This window comes from Meriones unguiculatus, chromosome 16 (genome assembly GCF_030254825.1).
Source record: "Meriones unguiculatus strain TT.TT164.6M chromosome 16, Bangor_MerUng_6.1, whole genome shotgun sequence".
NCBI lineage: Eukaryota > Metazoa > Chordata > Mammalia > Rodentia > Muridae > Meriones > Meriones unguiculatus.
In genome coordinates, this window is record NC_083363.1 from 32,971,631 (window position 1) to 32,995,039 (window position 23,409).

General features: G+C 40.7%; 1 protein-coding gene across 3 annotated transcripts in view; it reads left to right on the forward strand.

Annotated features, from left to right (window-relative positions):
- Plcl2 (phospholipase C like 2) overlaps positions 1-23,409 on the forward strand; it is a 186,562-nt gene that overhangs the window by 126,276 nt on the left and 36,877 nt on the right. For all 3 annotated transcript variants that reach the window (XM_060369644.1, XM_060369645.1, XM_060369646.1), the window contains one exon: positions 7,624-7,699. In XM_060369644.1, the coding sequence (XP_060225627.1) occupies positions 7,624-7,699 (76 nt within the window). The remainder of the gene's footprint in view (positions 1-7,623; positions 7,700-23,409) is intronic.

Genomic DNA, 23,409 nt, shown 5'->3' on the forward strand with positions numbered 1-23,409 from the left:
TAGTGGTTAACTGTGGAAGTGCCTCCCAGAAAAATCCGCAAATACAAACAGTTGGTCTGTCTGCTATCATAAGCTACCACTGCAACTGGCAAGAATCTTGTGAGGATCCTGGTTTGTAAATAATTGTGACTACATACTATTTATTTCACAAAGTTTTTACTAAATTCAAGTGCTTGTTTCAGTAAGAAGAGCCTAAACTGTGTATAATAAGCATTTGATGTTATCTGCTATGTATGAGTCAGTTCAGAAACTGTATTGAAGTTTCCTCTGTAAAAGGAGATGTCTTCTAAGTGTGTGAATATGGGTGGATATTAGAGTGATAAGTGATGGAAACATTTGCTATGGTCAGAGAGGCATTTTATAATGTGAAAATCCACTCATATAAAATGGAGCGGCATTGTGTGAGGTTCCGCTTGTGCTGTGGCTTGATAAAAGTTAAGTGCCATGAAAGCCCTTGTGGTCCCCCAGAACCACCCCAGTTCTGAATGTTATAAAAAGGCTAGAGATGATTGAAAAGATGGAGAATTCTTTGCTTTCTGGGTTGGGACCAGGGGTCACTCACAACAATCTGTATACTGCCTATTTACCTAGCACTGGGCATCTCCTCCCACAAGTTTAGTACATTATGGAAGCAGACATGTGTAGTGCCACAACTAAGCTTTGGTTAAATGTGGTAGAAGTGGGTTAAAACTGCTTTATTAAAAGCAAGCAAGCAAGCAAGAAGAAAAGTTTGGACATATTCTCCCTTATAGTGAATGCTGGATTACACTTGATTTGAAAATGCAGATTTGTTCCCAATTGGTACATTTGAGAACATTTTGTAAATAACTTAAATTTCACACTTTCTTATGTACAATTTTGTTCATAAGAAATTCTAGACGAACCAGAAAACTGTGCCTGGATGACCTGAATTAAACCCCTGCCAGTTCCCTGGGTTCACTGAGTGTGCTGTGAGCTGTAGACATCCATATGTTGTGGAACTGAGAAATTACTCTTCTGTGAGATTTCAGGTACTCTTCCTGCGTGACCACACAGCAGCTCACAGCACAAGCTGTAGCCTTCCAGAACCTACTTTCACTTCAGAGCTTTTTCAAAGTCAAGTGCCACATTTCTAATAGGGTGTGAAATTATTGTGCTGCTTTTATCTGATTGGTATTTATTTGATTCATGTTATTTCAGGGTTTTTTTTTTTCAGTGTTGTACCCTTAACCCCATTTCTCTTAGAAAGCCCTGTGTTTTTTAAATTATGCCGTTTTATATAAGTAGTAATTCCCAGGACTGCATGCACAGCATTATTACAGCACTATTGACACTGTAATTGCATTCTCCACAATTACCCAAGATTACCAAGTGGCAGTGCAGAGCTCCCAGGATAATGGACAGCTTCTTTCCAGAGACTCTCAAGTCACCCATCAGTGGACATTTGATGGTGCCCTTGCTCTTTATTTTCTTCTGGCCACTCGGGTGTTTAGTATTTGGTACTGATTTCTGCTTATTAATGTGGTGACTAGAGCATCACCATGAGGCTCATTTATCTTTTCTTAAGTAATATTTTATTAATTATTTGATAATTTCAGACTATTTTGATCATATTCACCCCAGCTCTTCCCTATATCTACTCCCTTCCTTCCCTCCTGTCCCTGCTATGACACTCAAGTAAGTACTCTTGGGTCTAGGCTAGCACTGGAGAGTAAGTCAACCTACTACTCTTGCTCTCCCAGGACCCTTTTTAAATGCCTCCTCCCCTTCCTCTTCCTTCTTCCTTCTCTCTTCTTCCTCCCTTTCTCTCCACCTCCCCCCTCTTTGAGGCAGGATTTCACTGTGTATCCTTGGCTGTCTTGGAACTTGCTCTGTAAACTAGGCTGGCCTGGAACTTACAGAGTTCCACCTTCCTCTGCCTCCTGAGTACTGGGATTGAAGGTGTGTGCCTCTGCTAGGCCCAACTTGTTAAGTGTCACATCAGAAGCACATTAATCCTGGAGACACACATTCAAACCACAGCACAGAGACTGCCATTTCTGTCACTCTGATGAGTGGCAGCAGACAGCTTTAGATGGAAGTGCCTATCTTCTGAAGACCTCATCTTCAGTTTATGTTTGCAGTTTTGTTCCCTATTCCTGGAGTCCTCAGGAAAGTTCTCCTTTGGTTCAGTTTGTCTCGAGTCTTTCCCAAGCCTGGTGGTGCCTGCACACCACCTGCCCTAACATGGACCTCCAAGATGGCTTTCGAAGTGTAGGTGCACTAGTGTGGAGGGCCACGCACCTTCATGCCCAGCATGTTTGTAGACTGTGCTCTTCAGATTATTTGAGTTTGGAGAATTCTTAACTCACAGGTCTAAGTAACCATGAGTCTTCATAGAAAAACAAAGATGCTTTGCTACATGGTGGCTCTAGGATCCGGTGACTGTGCAGCCCATCTTGAAGTACCACAGGCCCCTGTCTGCCTGTTAAGCTCAGGGATGAGCAGAGGAAGGCGCACGAGGAAAGGGATCTTCAGAGAAGATAAGAGAGGGAAAAAAACCTAAAACTCATAAGATGTTATTGAAACTTTTGTTACCCAAAGAAAATTAATGGCAAACTACTCTTGTAATTATTAAGAAAATCTGTGTTCCCTCTGTTAGGTTTCAAACCTCTCCCTTTCCTTCCCACTCTCCTCGCATGGCCCAGCTCAGTCTTGTCATGTCCGCTCTAGACTCTCCAAAATGTTCCTGTCTCTAACCGTCTCCTCCACCACACCAAAGATGAGTCATGTTTCCTTTTTTTTTTTTTTAACTTTTTTTCATTCATTTGGTGCTGAAACCTGGAAATGGCATAAATGAACAAAAAATAAAAAGAAAAGGAAACACTTAGGTGACAGGAATCATCTAAAAATCAGATATAAAATCCTCATATGAAACAAAACCAGAATTCTCTTAATTGTTGAGAAACAAGTTTCAAAACAGAAAGTAAAACAGTAATTGATAACAATTCAGTGATATGATATGTAGTAAGTTTTTTTCATGGTTTTATTTATAGACCTTAGGTTAACATGGGGAGTTACTTTCAAAACATAGCTCTCTTATGAAAGGCACTTCTGACTTTTTTCTAGTTCAATAAAATACAAATTTTAACCTTTTCTTTACTTTTAGTTGAAATTTTTCTTTCCATCTGCTCTAGTTCTGTATTATAACCCTATATTGGAGTTGAGCAGATTTATCAGATGGATTTCTGAGACCTTCCTTATTCATTAGTGTTAGAAATTTAGCAGCTACTAGTAAACAAGTCACTAATAAAAATCCGTCTGCAGTGACTGTATTGAAAGTACTTTGTACTGAATAAATGATGTCTATGTTCATATGGCTGGTTATTCCACCTGGCAGTGAGTGTCTGATTAAATGCCAAGCTTTCTACCTCTGAGCTGAATAGAGATTGATGAGACTAATTCACTTGCAGTTTTGTATGTAATGCTTTTAAAATCAACCACTCTACCTACCCTTGTATTTCTATTGACATATCAATGTAATATACATAGAGAAGACAGAACAACTTCAGGGAACTTAGTCATTTGGCTCTGCTCTTGATATTATTCCCCACACATCTGCTTTTGTCTGCTCTCTGATCTGAAGTGTTTATTCTATGTTTTGACATTGAGTATAAATTACTACTTTTATAATAATAAATTATCAAGTAATTTGCTTATTGCTATAACATTTTAAATGCATGTTTTCTTGGTGTTATGTTGAAACATCCTTTGAAAGGATGGTTTTGGTCTTAAAGCTCAGCAACAGTATATTTGCTGGCATGACAAGTTCTGTGATCTCCCAGCATGGAAAAAATAAACTTTAAAATTTAAGAAGAAAATCAACAACTTAGATCCATTGTCAATAATGGACATCAGGCTTCCTTTCTGCCTTCCTCTCAGGAGTGACACAGTTCCCTCTGTTTTGAATACCCTTCTGATTGGAATGCCTTTCTCTCTTTACTTGAGTAGGGCACGCCTCAGAAGATTGTGGTATTGTACAACAGTAAGAGGCTTTGAAAGCAAATGGAATGCCAGACCCACTTATCAGTTTCAGTGCCATTGCCCATAGTACCAACCCTAAGAAAGGGGCTTACCCCTTAGGTGGTGATTTGCTATTAGCTAAGAACCTAACTTCCACACATGGATCATGTGAGCAGTCCTGTGAGATACAGCACTTACACTTTGGATGAAGGAGGAATGAATGGCCTAGGCCTTGATTCATCCAGCCAGCATTATTACTATAATTGCAGCTGGCTATAAAGTAGCAGACCCAGGTAGGAATTGCTTCTCACTGGATCATAATGCTCCTCCCTCAAAATCCTCAGAGCCACGTTTTCCATTTAATCATAATGGCCAGTGGAGTAGACAGAAGACAGCAGCTGTCCCTTAGGAAGGACCACACTTAGCCCTTTTCTTCTGGCCTGGGAAAATCTTACCAGTTCACACAAATTGCTGGATTAAAATTCCTCTACAAAATAGTGCAGACCTTTGCTAACAGCTGGGACAGAGTAAAGTGTTGGCTAAAGACTGCAAGTGTTTTCTTCCTGCTAGCTTTGCTTGTTGTTTCCTGTGTGCCTCTTTCTCTCAGGATGACTCCCTCTAGAATTCCCTTTTAACATGTTCTTTGTGTACCTGCTGCTCTTTACTTACAGACCAAACTCTTTTCTCCTCCCTGAGTATTAATCACCTTCCTTTGTACACTGCTTAGGAGAAATGTAGGACATGTTTACTACCATTATCAGCAAGGACCCTGTTGTAGAACCTGAGCCACGCAGACATCAGCATGGATGTCCTTACATAGCCTACCAAAGGGCTGTGCCTAACAAGTACTGTATCACAGATGTACCTCACTGGCTAGAATAGCAGTGCAATATAGTTGTTCATTTAGCTGTATTCTTTCCCTACCTTAGTCTCAGAGTCAACAGCATTTCTTAATTCTGCCTAAGCCCCTAGCTCAGATTCTAGCACACAAAGGCTCTCAAGAAAGGATCGTTCCAGGCCAAAAAACACTCTGCCTACACACATATAACTTTCTCTCTTTCTCCCTCTCCCTCTCTCTCTTTCTCCTTCATATATGTGTGTGTCTAAGTATGTAAATAAAATAAATGTGTGTGTGTGTGTGTGTGTGTGTGTGTGTGTGTCTTACTACAGAGCACAGGACACAGAAGAATTTCCCAGTCTACACCTTTGAGATTTCTCAAGCACTTTTCAAGCCTTGCATGCATTTTACAAATGAAAGGTGTAGGATGAAGTTTTTCCCTGGAAGGTGTTTCTGATAAAAGCAATGTGGTTTGTTGGTTCTCTGAGCTTTAACACAGCAGACTTTTCAAGTAACACTGACATTAGTAATATTCTAGCAGCATAGCCAGTGAACATATGAAGAGAAGGCATACTCATTCAGTTAATTTTGAGCTAGAAGAAAATGCTCTGCCAGGAGTCCTATGTTAATGGAGACTCAACGGTGACATCCACCATTTGTAAGTGTCTACCTTGAGGCAGTATTTTAATCCTCAAATTATCTCTAGTAAGCTCCTTTTATAAGAAGGGAGTTATTCTGAGAGATTTAATGTAGTCCTCATAAAAGGATGCATGAGGCTGGAACTCATAAATACATACACACCTCTTCCGCCTCAAGACTTTATGTGAGTGATCCTGTGTTGAAGCTGTGATTTTCTTCCCTTTTGCTCTTGTGCCTCATAACTGGGTTCATTTCATTGCTTGTATTTGCCTTTTTCCTGTTTTATTGATCGGCCACTATTAACCAGTTCTTTGATAATGAGCTGTGGCAACCTCTGTCCTTGGCTTAGAAAATAACATGTTTCTTCATAACTCTCATTTGTCTTAACACCAAAGCTGAACAAAGGTTACTGATAATGGCTTGCACCTTTGCGGTATGCAAATTTGTGGAATGCACAAGTGACTTTATTTCAGCACAGTAGAGTTCTTAACTATTTGTTTTATCACTGCCTGCTCAATATGTTAGGCTGTAAAACAGAATATGTTAATTTACATGAATTACTCAGAGCTTGAAGAACAAATGTTAAAATTCTAAATTCCAGAGTGTAAGCTGGGCTGTGGTTCTGTGCCCTCTGTGAGTAGTGGAGCTGTTTCCTGTGTCTTAGAACACAGGAAATTGATCAGTGCTATCTGACTGACTTTAAAAATCAAAGACCTCAACATAAAACCAGACACACTAAATCTGTTAGAAGAAAAACTGGGGAAGAGCCTTGAGCTCATTGGCACAAGAGACAACTTCCTGAACAGAAAACCAACAGCACAGGCTCTAAGAACAACAAACAATAAATGGGACCTCATGAAACGGAAAAGTTTCTGTAAAGCAAAGGACACTGTCGTCAAAACAAAACGACAGCCTATGGATTGGGGAAGGATCTTCACCAACCCTGTATCTGGCAGAGGGCTAATATCCAGGATATATAAAGAACTCAAGAAGTTAAACAAGAACAAGTCAAGTAATCCAATTTAAAAATGGGGTACAGAGCTAAACAGGGTTGTCTTTTAAAAAATCTCTGAAGGGTCTTCCTGTCCTAATTTAATTGGTTCGTCTGTAGGAAGACCAGATGACTGATTGGCCCAGAACTGTTTTTACCTGATCTGGCCTTGAACTTGTTGAATCAGTCAACCATCATCAAGGGCTGTACTACAAGGAGAAGGATGTCTACAAGACCATTTTTAAAGCGTCTACACTTTGTCTGAAGTCAGAAGGGTGTGGAAAACCCAGCCATCTTGCACGTTCACCATCTTTATTACCTAGTCTTATCCCCTCCCCCTGCTTGCCAGGGAATTTGTCTAACTTCTAGTCCTTCAGGTGGGTGCTGAATAACATTAGTGATAGAAACCTTTTTGGAAGCTGGGATATGTTTACTACTCTTTCTGATGAATGTTATCACAAGATGCTTGTGGTCCCGCCTCCCTCTCCTCCTTTTCCTTCAATGTGTGCTCACACATGCTTGCCTGCTGCTGCTGGGAATTGAACTCTAGGCCTTTGAGTATGCTCAATGTGTTTTATGTCTCCAGCTTTGTTGAACTTTTTAATCTACTTTTCGTATAAGATATTTTGTTTAAAGTGGTTGGAGTTTTCTCAAGTTTTAGAGCTGTTTATAGAACGAATTTGAACATTTTGTTAAAATGATCACTCAAAGGAGAGAGGATTTTAGAACTCGGGTCAAAGCCAAGCATAGTGGCTCATTCTTATGATACCAGCACTTACAAGTTTGAGGTGGGAAGTTTGTTCCATATGATAGCCATTTGGGCTACCCATGAGTTCTAGGCAACACTGAACTATACCTCAAAAGACAAGCAGATAAACAAACAAACAAACTAAACTAAAAGATAGGTTGAGCATACTTACTTACAACTTTTCATTCATTTATTGTCCCTAGGCAAGTTCAGTGTCTACTAGCCTCACTACACATGGAATGCAGCTCTACTCAGTGTCATTTAAACATGTGAAGATGTATGGTTCTGTAACTTTTCACCTACATGTGAACCTGAGCTCTGGAGCCAAAACACCCTGTCTGCCTGGTTGTAGACTTGTCTGTTGTGTTGCGGCAGGAAGAAGCCTGGCTTTCAGGTGTGGTCTCATGTCTGGATATTCTCTTACAGATGATACAGTCCCTCAAGGCTCTCATTGAAAATGCAGACGCTGTGTACGAAAAGATCGTGCATTGTCAGAAGGCAGGTGAGTGAAAGTTGTTTGTTTGTTTTTTTTTTTTTTCTGAAGGTAATTCCATCATCTGTTTTCCTCAAAATCATGTCATCTTTTTGATACCCTGTCAAGAAAAATAAAACAATGATTTTTCTATGGCTAAAGAAAACACTAAGTCAGTGCTTCTCAACCCTAGATAATGAATTCACCTGGGTACATCAACGTTGGTCTAAAGTGCTGGCTAGAAGATTCATTATCTATTAACAATCCACACATGATTTGAGCATGATGCTTTACATCTGTAATCCCAGCACTTGAGAGTCTAGGGTAGGAGGGTGGTGAGTTTAAGGCCAGTCTGGGCTACATATGGGGCCTTATCTCCAAAACTCAAATTCTCTAGGCATTTCTAACACGAAGCTATGATTGAGAGCCGATATCGATCTCTTCCTCAGTTCTCTGATTGCTGTCAAATCCCCTGTCAGCTACTTGTAAGTTTGTAATGTGATGAGAGGGACTTGGGCAAAGGAATGGTTCGTTCATTTGTTGGTTCTTTCCTTCTTTCTTTCTTTTCTGCCTTTCATGTACATTGCTGTTTCTGCCTTCATGTATGTTTGTGAAGGTGTTGGATCCCTTGGAACTGGAATTACAGACAGTTGTGCACTGTCATGTGTGTGGGCAGCACTAAAACTTCAATTATGTATGCTTTCAACTTTCATCCATGATCAGGGTTTTTAAAAGTCTCAAGTTTGAGCCCTCATAAATCCGGAGCCATGTGTAGATATTTGTAGCTATCATAATTTTTTAAAGTATCTTATATTGTAATATAAAATACAGTGCTTTCAGTTCTCCAATTTTAAGTATCAGGTTTGAAGGTTCTAACAGGAAGAATATTTTAAGTATTAAATAAGGCTGACCATGCTACTGAGATTTCTTTAACATAAAGAGATTTTTACAATTGCTGTGCTTTTTAGAAGTTACTTTTTCATAGATAAATTAAAGTAGATTGAAAAGAAAGACGTGTAAAACTTTTTGGTGTTTATTTAATGAATATTCATATTTGTGACTAATCAACAAACTCCCAAATTCTCATCTTGTTTTTCTTTTTTCAGTAAAATGCTGTTAGCAAAATGTTGTTTTTAACTTCTTTCCAAACTAGTTCTCCCTACAATATCCATCCAAATATCATTTTGGCATGTCATTATCCTACACAGAATCATGCATAAGATTACCCAGGGTGTCTGCATGCAAATCTGATCTTTTAACCATCAACCAAATCTCCTACCTTTTTGCCAATATTATATAAGATTCACCATATTCCATCTGCTCTTCCCTTTAATAAATATTTTGTAGTTCTGTATGCATAGGGCTCTCTTGGTAGCTTGTACATACCAAAATGTGAAAATTAAGTCTGGTTTTATCCTTCTAGAATCTTCAGATCATGCATTTGAAGATGTGAAAATGTTCATAGTCAAACGTTGAGTATTTGATGTGTGAGCAGTCTCAGCTCACTCATGAAGTGATGCAGAGTCATTGATGTTTGGAGCCAAACAGCAGGGCGAAAGAGCTAAAAGGCTAAACAACTCTGTACAGAGAATCTTAAAAGCCAGGATCAGATTGGAGCTACTGGCAGTGTTGAGAAAGTGCTTGGGAAAGCAGTGAAGGAGGAAGGGAAGTGAATAGTCACCGTCAGACTGTCCTGCCCCTTGCCTTTTCCTGCATATTCTACTTCATCACATTTTCACAAGACTCTCATCATCCTCCGCCAGCTCACAGTACCCTTGAAGTTGCCCAGTGTTTCTGAAGACCTTTCATAAGTCTAGGCCTTATATTACTAATGCATTCTTGTCAACCCTTTCATCCACTTGTTTTCTCCGCTGATAGAACTTCAGTTACTGTGCATTTTATTAATGTATTCCATCTTCTTAACAGGGTAGCATCCTACAGCACCAAGACTGTATATTGTTACACTCCGTATCTTACCCAAGACATCTGTTGTAACATTCTGTGCAGAGTGGTGGTTTGAATGTTAACTAACAAAATGTGATTTGACTTTTATTAACTATTCTGTTAAACACATGTATGAGTTTTTTGAGTTTTGTGGAATTTTAAACAGGAGCTGTTTATTAATTCAATGATTTGATTATGTCAGTTTTTGCAAAATCACTGGTTCATGAAATTTAATAATTTCTTCTATAATGGGCTTTTGTTGTTCAGCTTGATTTTGATAAGGAAATTCTTGCTATACTTAGCAGAGTGTCACAATCCAGGAACTACTCTGGTGGGGAGTAGAGAATGACCCCTGTGTCAGGCTCCAGGTACCCTAGGCATGAAGATACTAAGAGGCAAACCAGGATTACCTTTTGGTTGCCCTTGCCACCTATGCAAGAATGCTTAGAGTCCTGGTCGTTCATGTCTTATGTTTACAGTCAGTGTAAGAACACAATAAAAAAAGAAAAAAAAACACATATAGTCATTGATCATATGAAGAATTTGTATTGAGTTCAAAGACATCTGTGTAAAAATTTACTTTAGAAGAATTATTACTCTGCTTACAGAACCTCAGTCTTGGAAAGGAAGGTACAGATCACCAAATGTTCTAAGAAAGAGCTGAGCAGTATCTCTACCTTTTAAACATAAATTTATACTTGTATTAGATAACATTTCACTTAAACGACTCAGTGGCAATAGTAATTCTGGCCAGCATGCACCGCAATCACTTTTTGCTCCTTGGCTTGGGCTCCTTGAGCTTTAACACACGTTGAGGGAGAAAAATGTATCCTTGGTGTTAAGGGGAGAAGGAGTTTGGCAGGCAGGTTTTCTCCCTAGTGAAGCCCTCCGGCCATGATGGGCTGGCAGTCTGCAGGTCCCTAGGGGCTAGAGCCTTGCAGGGCAGGAGAGTAAGCTATGGGAATAGCACTGATGGTTGGCAAGGTGTCTGCAGTTTGTTCTTTCAGGAGACGCTGGTGGCACAGAGACTTGGGAGTAAGGAAAATTTTAACAATAAAACTCTGTCCCTAAGAATATGCAATACTGAGTGCAGGATAAGAGGTTAACGCGCGCACACACACACACGTATTTTTAAAGGCAGAGTTAGGAAATGGAAAGTGTGAGGAAAGGAGGGGTGGAATCTTAGGAAGAAGACAGATTATTTTCTGAAACAACAAAAACAATGTGTATTTTAGATAGGGACAGACCCAGAGTTGAGCATTGCACAGAGAAGTACTGCCATAGAGGAACCTCAGCTTGGGGTGAGCAGGTGGAAAAGGGAGCCTGGGACAGGGTTAGGGGTGGGAATATTTGTTCAGTCAGGCTCAGCAGTGCCACCTCAAGATGCTAGCTACAAGCTGGATCGTGCAAGGTGGTGCAGGAGGCAGGGTCTGAACACCATCTGAGTAAGACCAAGAAGTAGTAAATGACAAGCTGTTGAGGAATGAGTGTAGATAAGTGAGCAGGCTTTCTCAAGTGGTCGGGGACACAGGCGCTGAGCAGGAACCTGTAGAGGAAGAAGGATCATAAAAAATGTTTTTAGAACATTTGTAAACATCAATAAAATATGCCATGTTCTTCTAGGAAAAAAAAATCTTTCCCTCCAATCTCTATTACTTTTCCCCACCAATGGCTAAAACCTTAGCCTTGCTTTGACTTACAGGTTTTTGTTTTTGTTTTTTTTTTCTCATCACTGAATTGATTTGCTTCATGAAGGTAAGAAAAGTGAAGTAGAAGAAAAGGCATGTTTTTATTAGTTGGTTGTAAGTGGAAAATTGTCTCTAGAGGAGACTAAATCAATTATGTACTTCCTGTTAAAGAATTAACACCTTCTTGTAATTTCCATTTTCTCTTGAAACCTCATTAAAATGACCAGAGGGGCTTTTTTCTTTAATCCATAAAGACAAAGAGAATAGGAACAGTAAAATTTCAGAAACTGAAAGCAGCTGAACAAGTGGCAATGGCCAAATAAGTGATAATTGCTTATCTGCCACCTCAGGAAAGCTGTGGGAAGCTGGCATGGTGGCTGTGGTCCTGGGCAGAGGGCGAGGGGACATGTAAGAAGCAATCAGATTCATACTGCAGACCACCTGCTTGGATGAGGAGGCACCCTGTTGTGAGAAAATGGTAAGGTGGGGAAGAGAGAGCTACCTGAAAGCTATATTAGGAAGCAGTTAGAACTGTTCTGCAAAGAATTCTCTGTTTAGCTCTTACCCCATTTTTAATTGGATTACTTGATTTGTTTCTGTTTAACTTCTTTAGTTCTTTATATATTCTGGATATTGGCCCTCTGTCAGATATAGGGTTGGTGAAGATCCTTTCCCAGTCTGTAGGCTGTCGTTTTGTTCTGACAACAGTATCTTTTGCTTTACAGAAGCTTTTCAGTTTCATGAGGTCCCATTTATTGATTGTTGATCTTAGAGCCTGTGTTGTTGGTGTTCTGTTCAGGAAGTTGTCTCCTGTACCAATGAGTTCTAGGCTTTTCCCTACTTTTTCTTCTAACAGCTTTAGAGTATCTGGTTTTATGCTGAGGTCTTTGATCCACTTGGACTTTAGTTTTGTGCAGGGTGATAAATATGGATCTATTTTTCATTTTTCTGCATGTAGACATACAGTTGGACCAGGAATATGGAATGGCAGAGAAACACTTAAAGAAATGGTCAAAGTCCTTAGCCATCAGAGAGATGCAAATCAAAACGACCCTGAGATTTCACCTGACATGCATCAGAATGGCTAAGATCAAAAACTCAAGAGACAACACATACTGGAAAGGTTATGGAGAAAGGGGAACCCTCCTCCATTGCTGGTGGGAATGTAAACTTGTACAACCACTTTGGAAATCAATCTGGCACTTTCTCAGACAATTAGGAATAGTGCTATCTCAAGATTCAGCTATACCACTCCTAGCCATATATCCAAAAGAAGCTCAAGTATACAACAAGGACATTTGCTCAACTATGTTTATAGCAGCTTTATTCATAATAGCCAGAACCTGGAAAAAACCCAGATGTCCCTCAATTGAGGAATGGATACAGACATTGTGGTACTTTTACACAATGTAATACTACTCAGCAATTAAAAACAAGGAAATCATGAACTTTGCAGACAAATGGTGGGACCTAGAAAAGATCATCCTGAGTGAGGTATCTCAGACACAGAAAGACACACATGGTATATACTTACTTATAAGTGGGTACTAGACCTATAAGATAGGATAAACATACTAAAATCTGTATACCTAAAGAAGATATACAAGAAGGAGGACCCGGGGTAAAATGATCAATCCTCACTTAGAAAGACAAATGGGATGGACATTGGATGTAGGAAAACAAGTAACAGGACAGGAGCCTACCACAGAGGCCCCCTGAAAGACTCTTCCTAGCAGTGTATCAAAACAGATGCTGTGACTCATAACCAAACCTTCAGCAGACTGCAGGGAATCATATGAAAGAAGGGGGACTTAGTGAGACCTGGAAAGGACAGGAGCTCCACAAGGACCAAATATATCTGGGCCCAGGGGTCTTTTCTGAGACTGTTTCTCCAACCAAGGACCATGAATGGATATAACCTAGAACCCCTGCCCAGATATACCCTATTGTAGCTTAGTATCCAAGTGGGTGTCCTAGTTAGGGGAACAGGGACTGTCTCAAACATGAACTCAATGGCTGGCTCTTTGACCTCCCCCCACCCCGAGGGAGGAGGAGTTTTGTTAGGCCACAGAAGAGAACATTGTAGCCAGCCCTGAAGAGATCTGATAAGCTAGGGTCAGATGGAAGGGGAGGAGGACCTCCCCTATCAGTGGACTTAGAGAGGGGCAGGGAGGAGATGAGGGAGGGAGAGTGGGATTGGGAGGGAACGGGGGAGGGGGCTACAGCTGGGATACGAAGTAAATAAACTGTAATTAATATAAAAAGTAATAAATATTTAAAAGCAAATATTGACTAAAAGTGGAAAATATAGAATTTCCCTTTGAGTTCCAATATCTTAGAAATAAAAATTACAAAAATATTGCCACAGATGAAGGAATAATGTTCAAAATAGAAGATTAAAAATTTAATTGCCATGGGAAAAAAAAGTACTAAATAAAAGAAAAAAAAGAACTGTTGTTCTGACAAAGGCAAAATTAAGAACAAAAGTCTCATCCTTCATACAGAGAATTCTTTACGTAAAGCTTGAAGACAGCCTAACAGCCTAGCAATCTAAGCATGTTACTTAGTAATGTGAACAAAAGTACTGAAAAAGGAAAACAAAATCAGCTAGAGAAGCTGAATGGGATAGCTTCAGGGTGGAGGGAAATTGTGACAACTATTTGTCTCCAAACTGTTTTGGCAGAGTTCTGATCAAAGCAACATGAAATCTGAAGGAAAAAATTTTAAGTAAGAATTAGGAGGTAGAAGCTGGCATGGGAGCTGAGGCATTCCTGGAGTTGTGGCCAAAACCCATGAGTCTCAGAACACATGGTCTACAGAAGCCCTGGGTGAGCTGAGGCCTGTGGGCTGGGTGTGAGTCTGGCTGCTTGTCACCAGGATTTTCTCAGAATGAGTCTCCCAGGGGACCAGACTCTTTCAGAATGACTGGCCAGGGAGCACACAGTTCTAACAGAAATAAACACACCCAGTCCAGCCACTGTGTACGGAAGCTCCAGGAGGCTCGCATGCAGGCCCTGCCGCAGCATTTCTGAGCCGAGGAGTGTAAATCCTCCAAACGGTGAAAGCTTTATCAATTTCCTCTTACCTATGTAACTACAGCTTCTGTAAGGAGTCCTGTATATCTCTGCTATCTTAAATACGTTTGTCAAATTTTTATTTTAAAGTTCTGTGCTGATGACAGTCATCTGCAGCAAGGCTATGAGTGGACTCCCCAGGAGCCTCAAGCCTGCAGACCCTGTTACCAGTGCATTCATGTCCCACTTGCTGTGTTCCTTTGACTCAACTCTCATTTCCTGCATTCCGTTTGTATACTGCTCTCTTCTATCTCTGTGCTGCTTCCAGTCTGCTGAGCAGTTGGCATCGACCCTATAACCAAACTGGATAGATTTACCTCACCTAAAACATCCAGCACTCTTGTGTATGGGGAGGGTAAACAGAACGTCAAACAGACCTACCTGGTCTGGGTTCAGGTTGGAAGCCTCTGTTTTTAATCTGTGGTCAAGCTCCTCAGAGCTCAGGGTATTCGCTGGAGTTGCAGTCACCAGATGAGAAACTGTCATCATTACCACATAGCTCTCTCACATCTTTGTTTAGCCCAGAACAGAGGACTGCAGGTCGCCAGGCAGACCCCTGCTAACAGCAGTTCACTAGTGTTCTGTCCAGAAAGATTCCCAAGAGGAAACGCAGGAGGCTTGTGACTTGAGTGTTTCTCAGCTCTGTCTTACTTTCTGGCAGGTGTCCTCCTGTCCTTTGTTTGATGTCTTAGTCTGTGACTCTTGTCTCTTGAGCCCTCTCTATCCCACTTGCTGTTTGGTGGCATACGGTTCCCTGATAGCAGCTTACGTGCGATGACCTAAGATCAGTTGCATAAGCACTGCTTTAGAGTGACTTGAGTTCAGGTGCTTAAAAAGATTAACAGATTGGAGAAGTCGTTTCATATAAAGTCCCAAGATGTGTCAATTAGAAAATATCTGCCTGAGTTTTGAGACAAAGGAAATGGTTTCTTAACTCTTTACCTGACTCTGAAGGTGAGGTACACTGCTTTGAAGACAAGGTCCTACGAGGCTATGACAAACCATTCTGACCGCCTTGGAAAGCCTAACGTTTATCTTCTTCCCTAAAATAAGGTAAATGAATGTCTGCTAGTGATCTCAACGTAGCCTTTCTCTTACACACCCAGCAGACCTTCTCTGAGACATGTACCAAATGACTAGTAATCATTAGTGAAAACTTTGCTCTGCGTCTTAGCCTCCTCTGTCACTCCCATCTGAAGGAGCATGAGGGAAAGGACCGCAAAGGATCATTCGCAGCACAGAGTGCACAAGCAGCTTACCACCTTACAGTGCTCAGGAACTGAGCTCTTATGAGCACACGACAGTGTGAGAACTGCTTTTTCTAGGGAAAAGAAAAGCAGACCTGGTGGGGCATCCTTGGCCCTGTGTCTTTCCCCTGTGCACTCACAGGGACAAGGTGACAGCTCAGAAGCAGACACAGACTGGCTGGGTGACTGAGGAACAGGCAAGTTATCTCTCCAAGACACTGGCTCCTTTCTTGTATGTAAGTTTCACTGCGGCATTTTTTCTGCGCCACAAATGATGGGGAAAGAAGCCGCAGGGGTCTTTCTCTTCATGCTGTATATGGCCTGTGATGAAATTCCAAAACATTACTGTTTGGCTATGTCTCCCTCTGCTCTTCCTTTGTAAGGACAGTCTTTGAACACATTCTTTTCATCTAAATAGCAACTCGCTGGTGTGCACAGCTGCTGAAGGCGGGGTCAGGTGTAGTCCTCAACATTTACCTCCGAATAAGGAGCTGCTCTGATTGTAGTGTCTGCCATAACTGCCTCTCCAGCTGAGAGCCATAATTCAAGACCATAGACAAATCACTTTTCTCACACAAGTACTAGAAAAATTTAAAAATCACACATACCCCTAAAAAGTATCATTGGATAAATTAGCATAGATTATTTTAGATATTTTCCAGTTCTCAAATGCAAACCCTTATAATGAAATCTACAATATAACATAATGAATATAATAATAAAATAGATAAGGGATTGTAACTGCTAAAGGAATGGGACATTTTAGGTAAGCAAAACTTAGAGGGCTTCATCATGAAGGTGTGCCGTCGATATACATGAGTTTCTTTTTTTCTTTTTCTTTTTTTAATACATGAGTTTCTGATTCTGACTAAAGGGAAATATTTGATGAGGACACTGAAGAAATTGGCTTTGGAAATCCAGGTTGGACCCAGTGACAGAATTTCAATTCAAGGCTAAAGCATGTGAGGTTGATTTTTTTTTTTTTTTTTTTTTTTAGGGGTGGAACAATACCCCAGGGTCTAATTCAGGGAACACTAATGACACTTCTCCATCATCAGAGCTCACTAGTTCACTTCACTGTGTTCTGTGACTGCAGTTATGAAGCCCCCTGTTAGTTCCTGTCAGTGCCCTGAACTCTTCGGGAAATTTATAGGCAGTGTGGACACCAAGCAGATAGAAACCCATCCAGGGATCAGCTTTTCCATCCATCTCTTTCCTGGGTGTTCTGTCCCCAGAAATGAAATACGAATACCTTAAGTTAGCCCAAGCAGGCATTAGTTGTGACGCTCAGTTTCATGTGTGGTGCACATGCTGGCTACAGTAGGATGGCCAAGTGGAAATAGCTCTTCGTTGTCAAAGTAAGTAGCAAACCTTGGGGTGGAGGTCAGACCTACGTAGAACAGGCTGCCATCCAAATGGAGGAGCTGCTTGAATGGGAAAATTCTCTTCTGAAGAAAGAGCTGGAAAGAAGTGCAAGAAATCCCAGGACATGATCAAGTCTGTGGTTTAGACTGACACCTTCACCCTCTCGTTGGTTTGTTTTGTCAACATGACACAATCCAAAATCACTTGGGGAATGAACCTCAATGAGAGGCTGTCTACATAAGGTTGGCCTGTAGACATGTTTCTTAGGAATTGTCTTTATTCCACATTGATTTGTATGAGATCACCCATTATGGGTGGTATCCTTCTCTGAGTCCTGGATTGTAAGAGTAAAGAAGGCCTGATGAGTACTAGGCACACATGCTCTTATTGTTCCCTGCTCTCACACATGGAGATGTGATGGAACTGGCTGCTTCAGGCTTCTGCCACTGTGACTTTCTTGCAGTGATGGGCTGGAACCTGGGACTGTGAGCCATATATAAATCCTTTCTCTCCTAAGCTGCTTTGTCAGCCTATTTTACCACAGCAGCAGAAAAGAAAAAATGGCAACTCTGAAAGCATTCTCACACTGATCCCTAGAGTTGCTCTACGTTTTCTTCTTCTCTAGTAGCTGTTACCTTCTAGCATACCTTATAACTACGTGTATTCATAGACAGTATCTGCTTTCTTTCATCTAAGGTATGGAGTCCTCAGGCTTGGGCATCTGTGTATTCATAGCATACTCTACACACCAAGAACAGTACCTGGGAGAGCTTGTGCAGAGCACAACTTCTCTGCCATCACATGGCAGTTGAGGCTGAGATGCGGTCACGGGGCTTTCTACTGGGCTCTTGAGTCAGCAAACATGGTTATTAGACACACTGGACAATTTGTGTGTGGCCCAAACTGACAAGCTGAAGGGCAGGCTGATGGTAGTTACTAGTAAATTATTATGGGTAGTAGGATAAAAAGAGGAATGAGTTTGACTTGGGATCTTTGTCCTATCCTTGAGAGATGGAGCTGCTATTTACCACTGTAGCAGATGTGAGTTTGAGAGGAAAGATCAGGGCTTGTTTTAGGTTAAGTGAAAAGTGACTTGCCTAACTGACTTCCCAGGGTAGGGTTGACAAGAGACTAGAGGTAGAAGAGACTATACTAAAGGTAAGAAATTTGGAAACCATAAATATAAAGGTGACCGTGGGTTGAGAGTGTGGACGTCTGGCCCTACGGTGTTTCAGTGTCAGGAGATGCAGCAGAACATGCACAAGTACTTACAATGCAGCAGCCTGTGTGGCCCCGTGAGAGCGCTGACCTACAGAGGGGCTGAGGCATGCCAAAGGGATGCTCGCTGCGCTCCATCCGATCCAAGTGGGGTAAGAGACCATAGCACTCTACCTGAACATTGCGAGAGCTCGGGGAAGATGTCAGGGAAAATGCCAACTATCTCATAGCTGGCATGTGTAAATTGGGTTCAAACTTAGGAAAGCCATATGGAAAATTTCAGAATTGCGAATTACACATATTTTGAGTCAGCAATTTTATTTTTTAGGATCGTTGTACAGATATGATTGCATACTTGGCAAAGTTTTCTTTGTGATGTTGAGAACAATCTAAATATTCAACAAGATGTCCCTGCTAAGGTACTTTATAGATCTGTATAATGAGCATTAGATGTCATAGTATGTATTTGTGTGTATATGTATATCATATATGATATATTTGATATATATCATATATATATAAATATACATATTCTGAATATTTATAAAAATAAATATTGTTTTGCAGTATTTGTTTTAAAAGATGGGCCTATAAAAACAAAGGCTGTGGCTGTGGCACCTCCTCTCTAGACAGTTTCTTAGAGGTAACAGCTCAGCTGCAGAGGGACATGAAAACTGATAGATGGAGAAAGGAAAGCTACTTTCTGTGTATTAATTTGTAGGTTGATGCTTTTCAACTTGCTGAATCATACTATCTGTCCAAAAGTAAATCAAATGCAAAAGAATTTCAGACCAGCTGTGCTGTGGTGGGCTCATTTATGTTAATATGTAAGTTCTTTAGAACAAGCCTCAGGTTTTGTTGATGCTAGGGAAGTATTCTACCCTCTAACCAGAGAAGGAGCCTTGTTTTAACACCCGTGGTAAGGTGGCCCCTGTGTCTCTCTGTGACAGGACAGGAAGCGCGTCTGCCTGAACTTAGTGCTTCTTCTGTTACCCAAGTGAATCACAAGTCTGTGCGGGTAGCAGTTAAATCCCACAAAGCATCAAGTTATGTAGCTTCACTCACCTAGATTTACCCAGATGGAAAATGCTGGCAGAGGGGAAGAATCTCATGTAATTCATTCACAAATTGTACTGCTGTGGATTTGGCATCGCAGAGATCTTGCCATCCATCTGGTTTCAGGGCTATATTTAAGAGACCTGGTTTATCTGTTCTGTCTCATGTGGAATGGGATTTAACAGTTCAAAATCCATCTTAAAATAATTTGGCTTTTGTTAATGCCAAGATTGTTTCGGGAAGATGGCCAAGAAAAGGAGACTACTGACTGGAGCCCTTTGAGAAGTAATTAGGGATTTCCACACCTCTGCAGGATGAAGATGAAATGCCCCTGTGCTCACAGCATGCTCACACCAGACCTCACACTGGGATGGGCAGAGTGCTTAACCAAGCTGTGTCTTTAAATGTTCTATGTGTAAAGGAGTTAAAGAAAATGCTCAGAAGACCACATTTTGTTTCCAGAGCAGTGCGTTATGCTACAGCATTTTTTAATGTTGTTTTTGGTTGACCTCAGCTTAGGTCCTAAATGTCCCTGCCATATAAATTCCATCTTCCAGGAAATAGTTCACTATGCAGAATTTGGAGAAGTAGAAATAAATTAAAAATTTGAAATCAAGTTAAGTTTTTACACCATTTATAATTTGTACTTCTTGATTTCAGTTTTTATCTTTTGAAACATATACATATACTCTTGTGTTGATTTTGTTTGATAAGAACTTTTTAGGACAAATAGCAAAGTAAATTTTCAGCTGAGAACTAATTGTTAGCATGGCTACAATATTTTCTATCAGGTGTTAGTTGAATCCACAGATACAGAACCCGTGGAAGCAAAAACTTACTCTACTTAATTTAGTAACTTCAGAACAACCGTAAATAGTTTACAAAGGCAAAATCAAAGTAATCTTTAAGTACATCATTTTACAATCAATGTACCTGAAGTGTGTTTAAATTTGGCATGTCTTATATGCTATATTTAATCTCTTGTATTCAGAATTTATAGACAAAACCATAACCAGGATTTTTAAAAGGTCACCTGTGTAGTATTTGTTTATGAAAAATGGCTCTGATTTCAGTGGGTTGAGGAAATGATAGTGCTTTGGAAAAGCTCTTTTCTTTGGAAAGGCACTTTCCAAAGTGTTTCTTTATATAAAGATCTAATTGACACACTTCCATGTACATGCAAGTTTTTAAAACGTAACAAACTTTACAGCTGTAAACCTAAAGTAAACTACCTCTGTCTCCAGTGTAGGCTGATGGCCTAAAATAGTTCTTTCTCATGTAGCCTGTCATTTGCTTCCCTTGAAGATCATAGCTGAATTAAACCCTTGGGCATCGCCTAACTAGGGACTTTTCATTTGGCCTTTCCTTAGTTCTCAATGTTCTCACCATGAAAGAATTTAAGCAGGTTTCTTCTTGGGTTGATATCCCAGAAGTAGAATGACCTACTGTTCTTTCCTGAGAGGAGGTTATGTAACCAGAGGCATCTAACTGTAGGGTGTGGGGGCATAAAACAACCAAGGCTTAAAAACAGTCTTTTTTTTTCCTTCTTTCTCAAATAAAAAGAGCAACTATGGAGTGAGAGAGATAGCTCAGGGGTTAAAGAGCTAGTGCTGTTCTTCCAGATGACCTGAGTTTGTTTCCCAGCTATTGCTTGTAACTCCAGCTCCAGAATCCAATGCCTTGGACTCTTCAGACACTTGAGCTTACATGTACATACTCATACACAAACAGACAGACACACACACACATACACACTTCAAAAACATATTTTGAAAGAGCAACTGTCCCAGGTCACTCGGGTATCTATGTGATACCATGACCATTTGCAGACTTGTGTGCTTAGTCAACTGTTAGCCTAGATTTGTATGTCTGTGTGTTTTGTTTGGATTGTGTAATATGTTCTCAGCCTTCAAGCTTTGATGCCCTTAAACACAGTATCTGTTCTGACTGTTGAATAATATAGCACATTGCACTTTTGTCACCCTTTCACAGGACCATGTGTCTAGTTAGTAAAATATTTAAAATTAATAATGTACTGAGATTTTAGCTTCTTAACTCAGAATTAGCTGTAACCTGTGACTTTAGATGGGTGGCAGTGTGTTGAGGAATTCTGGTCCCTTTACCAGTCTGTCTGCCTGCCTGCCTCTCTCTGTTCATCTCTGTGTCTGTGTTTCTGTATGTGTGTATGTGTGTTTATGTGTGTGTGCACATATGCACATGTGACAGAGGACCTGCATGTATTGTTCATCAGGCTCCAATCACTTTTTTTTAAACACAGGAACTCTCATTGCCTGGGTTCACCAAATAGGCCATGCTGACTTGCTGGCATGCTCCTGAACCACCCTGCCCCCATTCCCTCCCTCTTTCCCTCCCTCCCTGGCATTGGGATTACAGACAGTTCTATCATTGCTGGCTCTTCTCCATGGATTCTGGGAGGAAAGTGAAGTGCTTGCTCTTGTATGACAAGTACTTTGCTGACCACAGCATCTGCTCTGTTCTCTTTACCTCTGTAACAGGTGCACCATGGTGTGATATTTCTTTTAAAGGAAACATGAACTAAATTGTGTCTTTTTGTGTCTTTTATTTTAAACCAAGCTAGTGTTTGGAATACAGACTAATTAAAAAAATAATAATTATTTTGTTAAGAATTAAGTCCAAGATAATGTGACAAGTCATATGTGGTCTAAAACATACAAAATTGTGACAAATGTATTCTGGAAGAGAGTTTGGAAGCTTAAGAGATATAAGGAAATAGACCATGTTTCCTGAGAGAATAAGAGCCACATCCCTGTCCCCCATTACTGTTGACCTGGTTTCTATTTCTGAACTTGAAGATTCCGTCCACAACAGGATGTGTCTCACTGTCTCCACACGGCAGCAGTAACATTCCTCTCTTACTCTCCAAACAGTGTCCTCTGAGGATGCCAAGACTCCCGAGGCTTAAACATGTGACTTAGAGCTCGATCCTGACTTTGCAGATGACTATCACAAAAGTAGTTTTCTCAGGTTAAACAAAATTCCAGTTATTTTCAAACTATCTGTTTTTTTATCTATAATCCTGTGGAAAATACTGGAGCTTTGAAGCTGGAAGGCCCCGTTTCAGTTCCTAATGCTGCAGATGGGGAGACTGGCCCCGCAAGCAATCAATCCTTTTGGTGTCTTTACCTACTGGTGACTGCTCAGAGGCATTGCTAGTGGATGGTCAGCAGCCATTTCAGGGCTTCTTCCTATCCCAGGAGAAGCTTCTTTGGGTAGCTCCTCCTTCTGTCCCTTTAAGATCTGTGAAGACTCTACCAAATAAGCCTTATAAAAACCTGTGTGGGTACTACCTCAGTGTGACAAAGTTGAGGGACTGTCACTCAAATACCTGCAATCCAGACCCACAGGGAAAAAATACAGTAGTAATTTCTGAGCATGAATGAGTACAAAGGGGTACTTTGGTGCCAGTGGGGTTCCAAGCATATATAAGAAGGGGAGAGTAAGAGCTACCTCCCACCAGCTGACCAGAAGAGCAGCCAGCAGTGTAGCTGAGTCCAGGGTCTGATGAGAGTGGTGCAAACTGAGAGAGAGAGGGCTCAGCCTGCCAGCAGTCATCACTGAGCTGTGCTGGTCACTCCCTGCCTGTGTCTCTACTCCAGATGGCCTGCTGTCTGCTGGTGAGAAGCACTCAGCATGGCCTTATCGCCTCAGAGCCTCACGGGGGAGGGGCTGACTGTCACCTTGCTCTGTATGATTCCTTAAGTAAAGCCACAGGGTTACTTTCTTAGATTTTCAGAAATGCAAAATTGTCTGACATTACTTTTAGTTTGTTTGATGAGATTTAAATAGTTTTAAATAGCCCTATTATTGCAATTTATCTTGTAAAGTTTTACGTTGTTCCACATGGCTTTCTTATCTTTCATATGGCATGCATCCTAGTACAGAAATCCTCCCTTGCCTTGTTATTACACATATTTATATTTTGGTTCTGATTTCAAAGTCATTGTTATATATTTTTCGTGTCGCCATTTTAGTGCTATTACTGTCTTGGCTATATATCTAAGAACATTGCCATTGTGTTTCCTAACAAAATATTAAATAGTTGTGCTAATTGCTTAAGCATGAGTTTCCATTCTCAGATTGCTGTTTATGCACCTAGAAATCTGTGG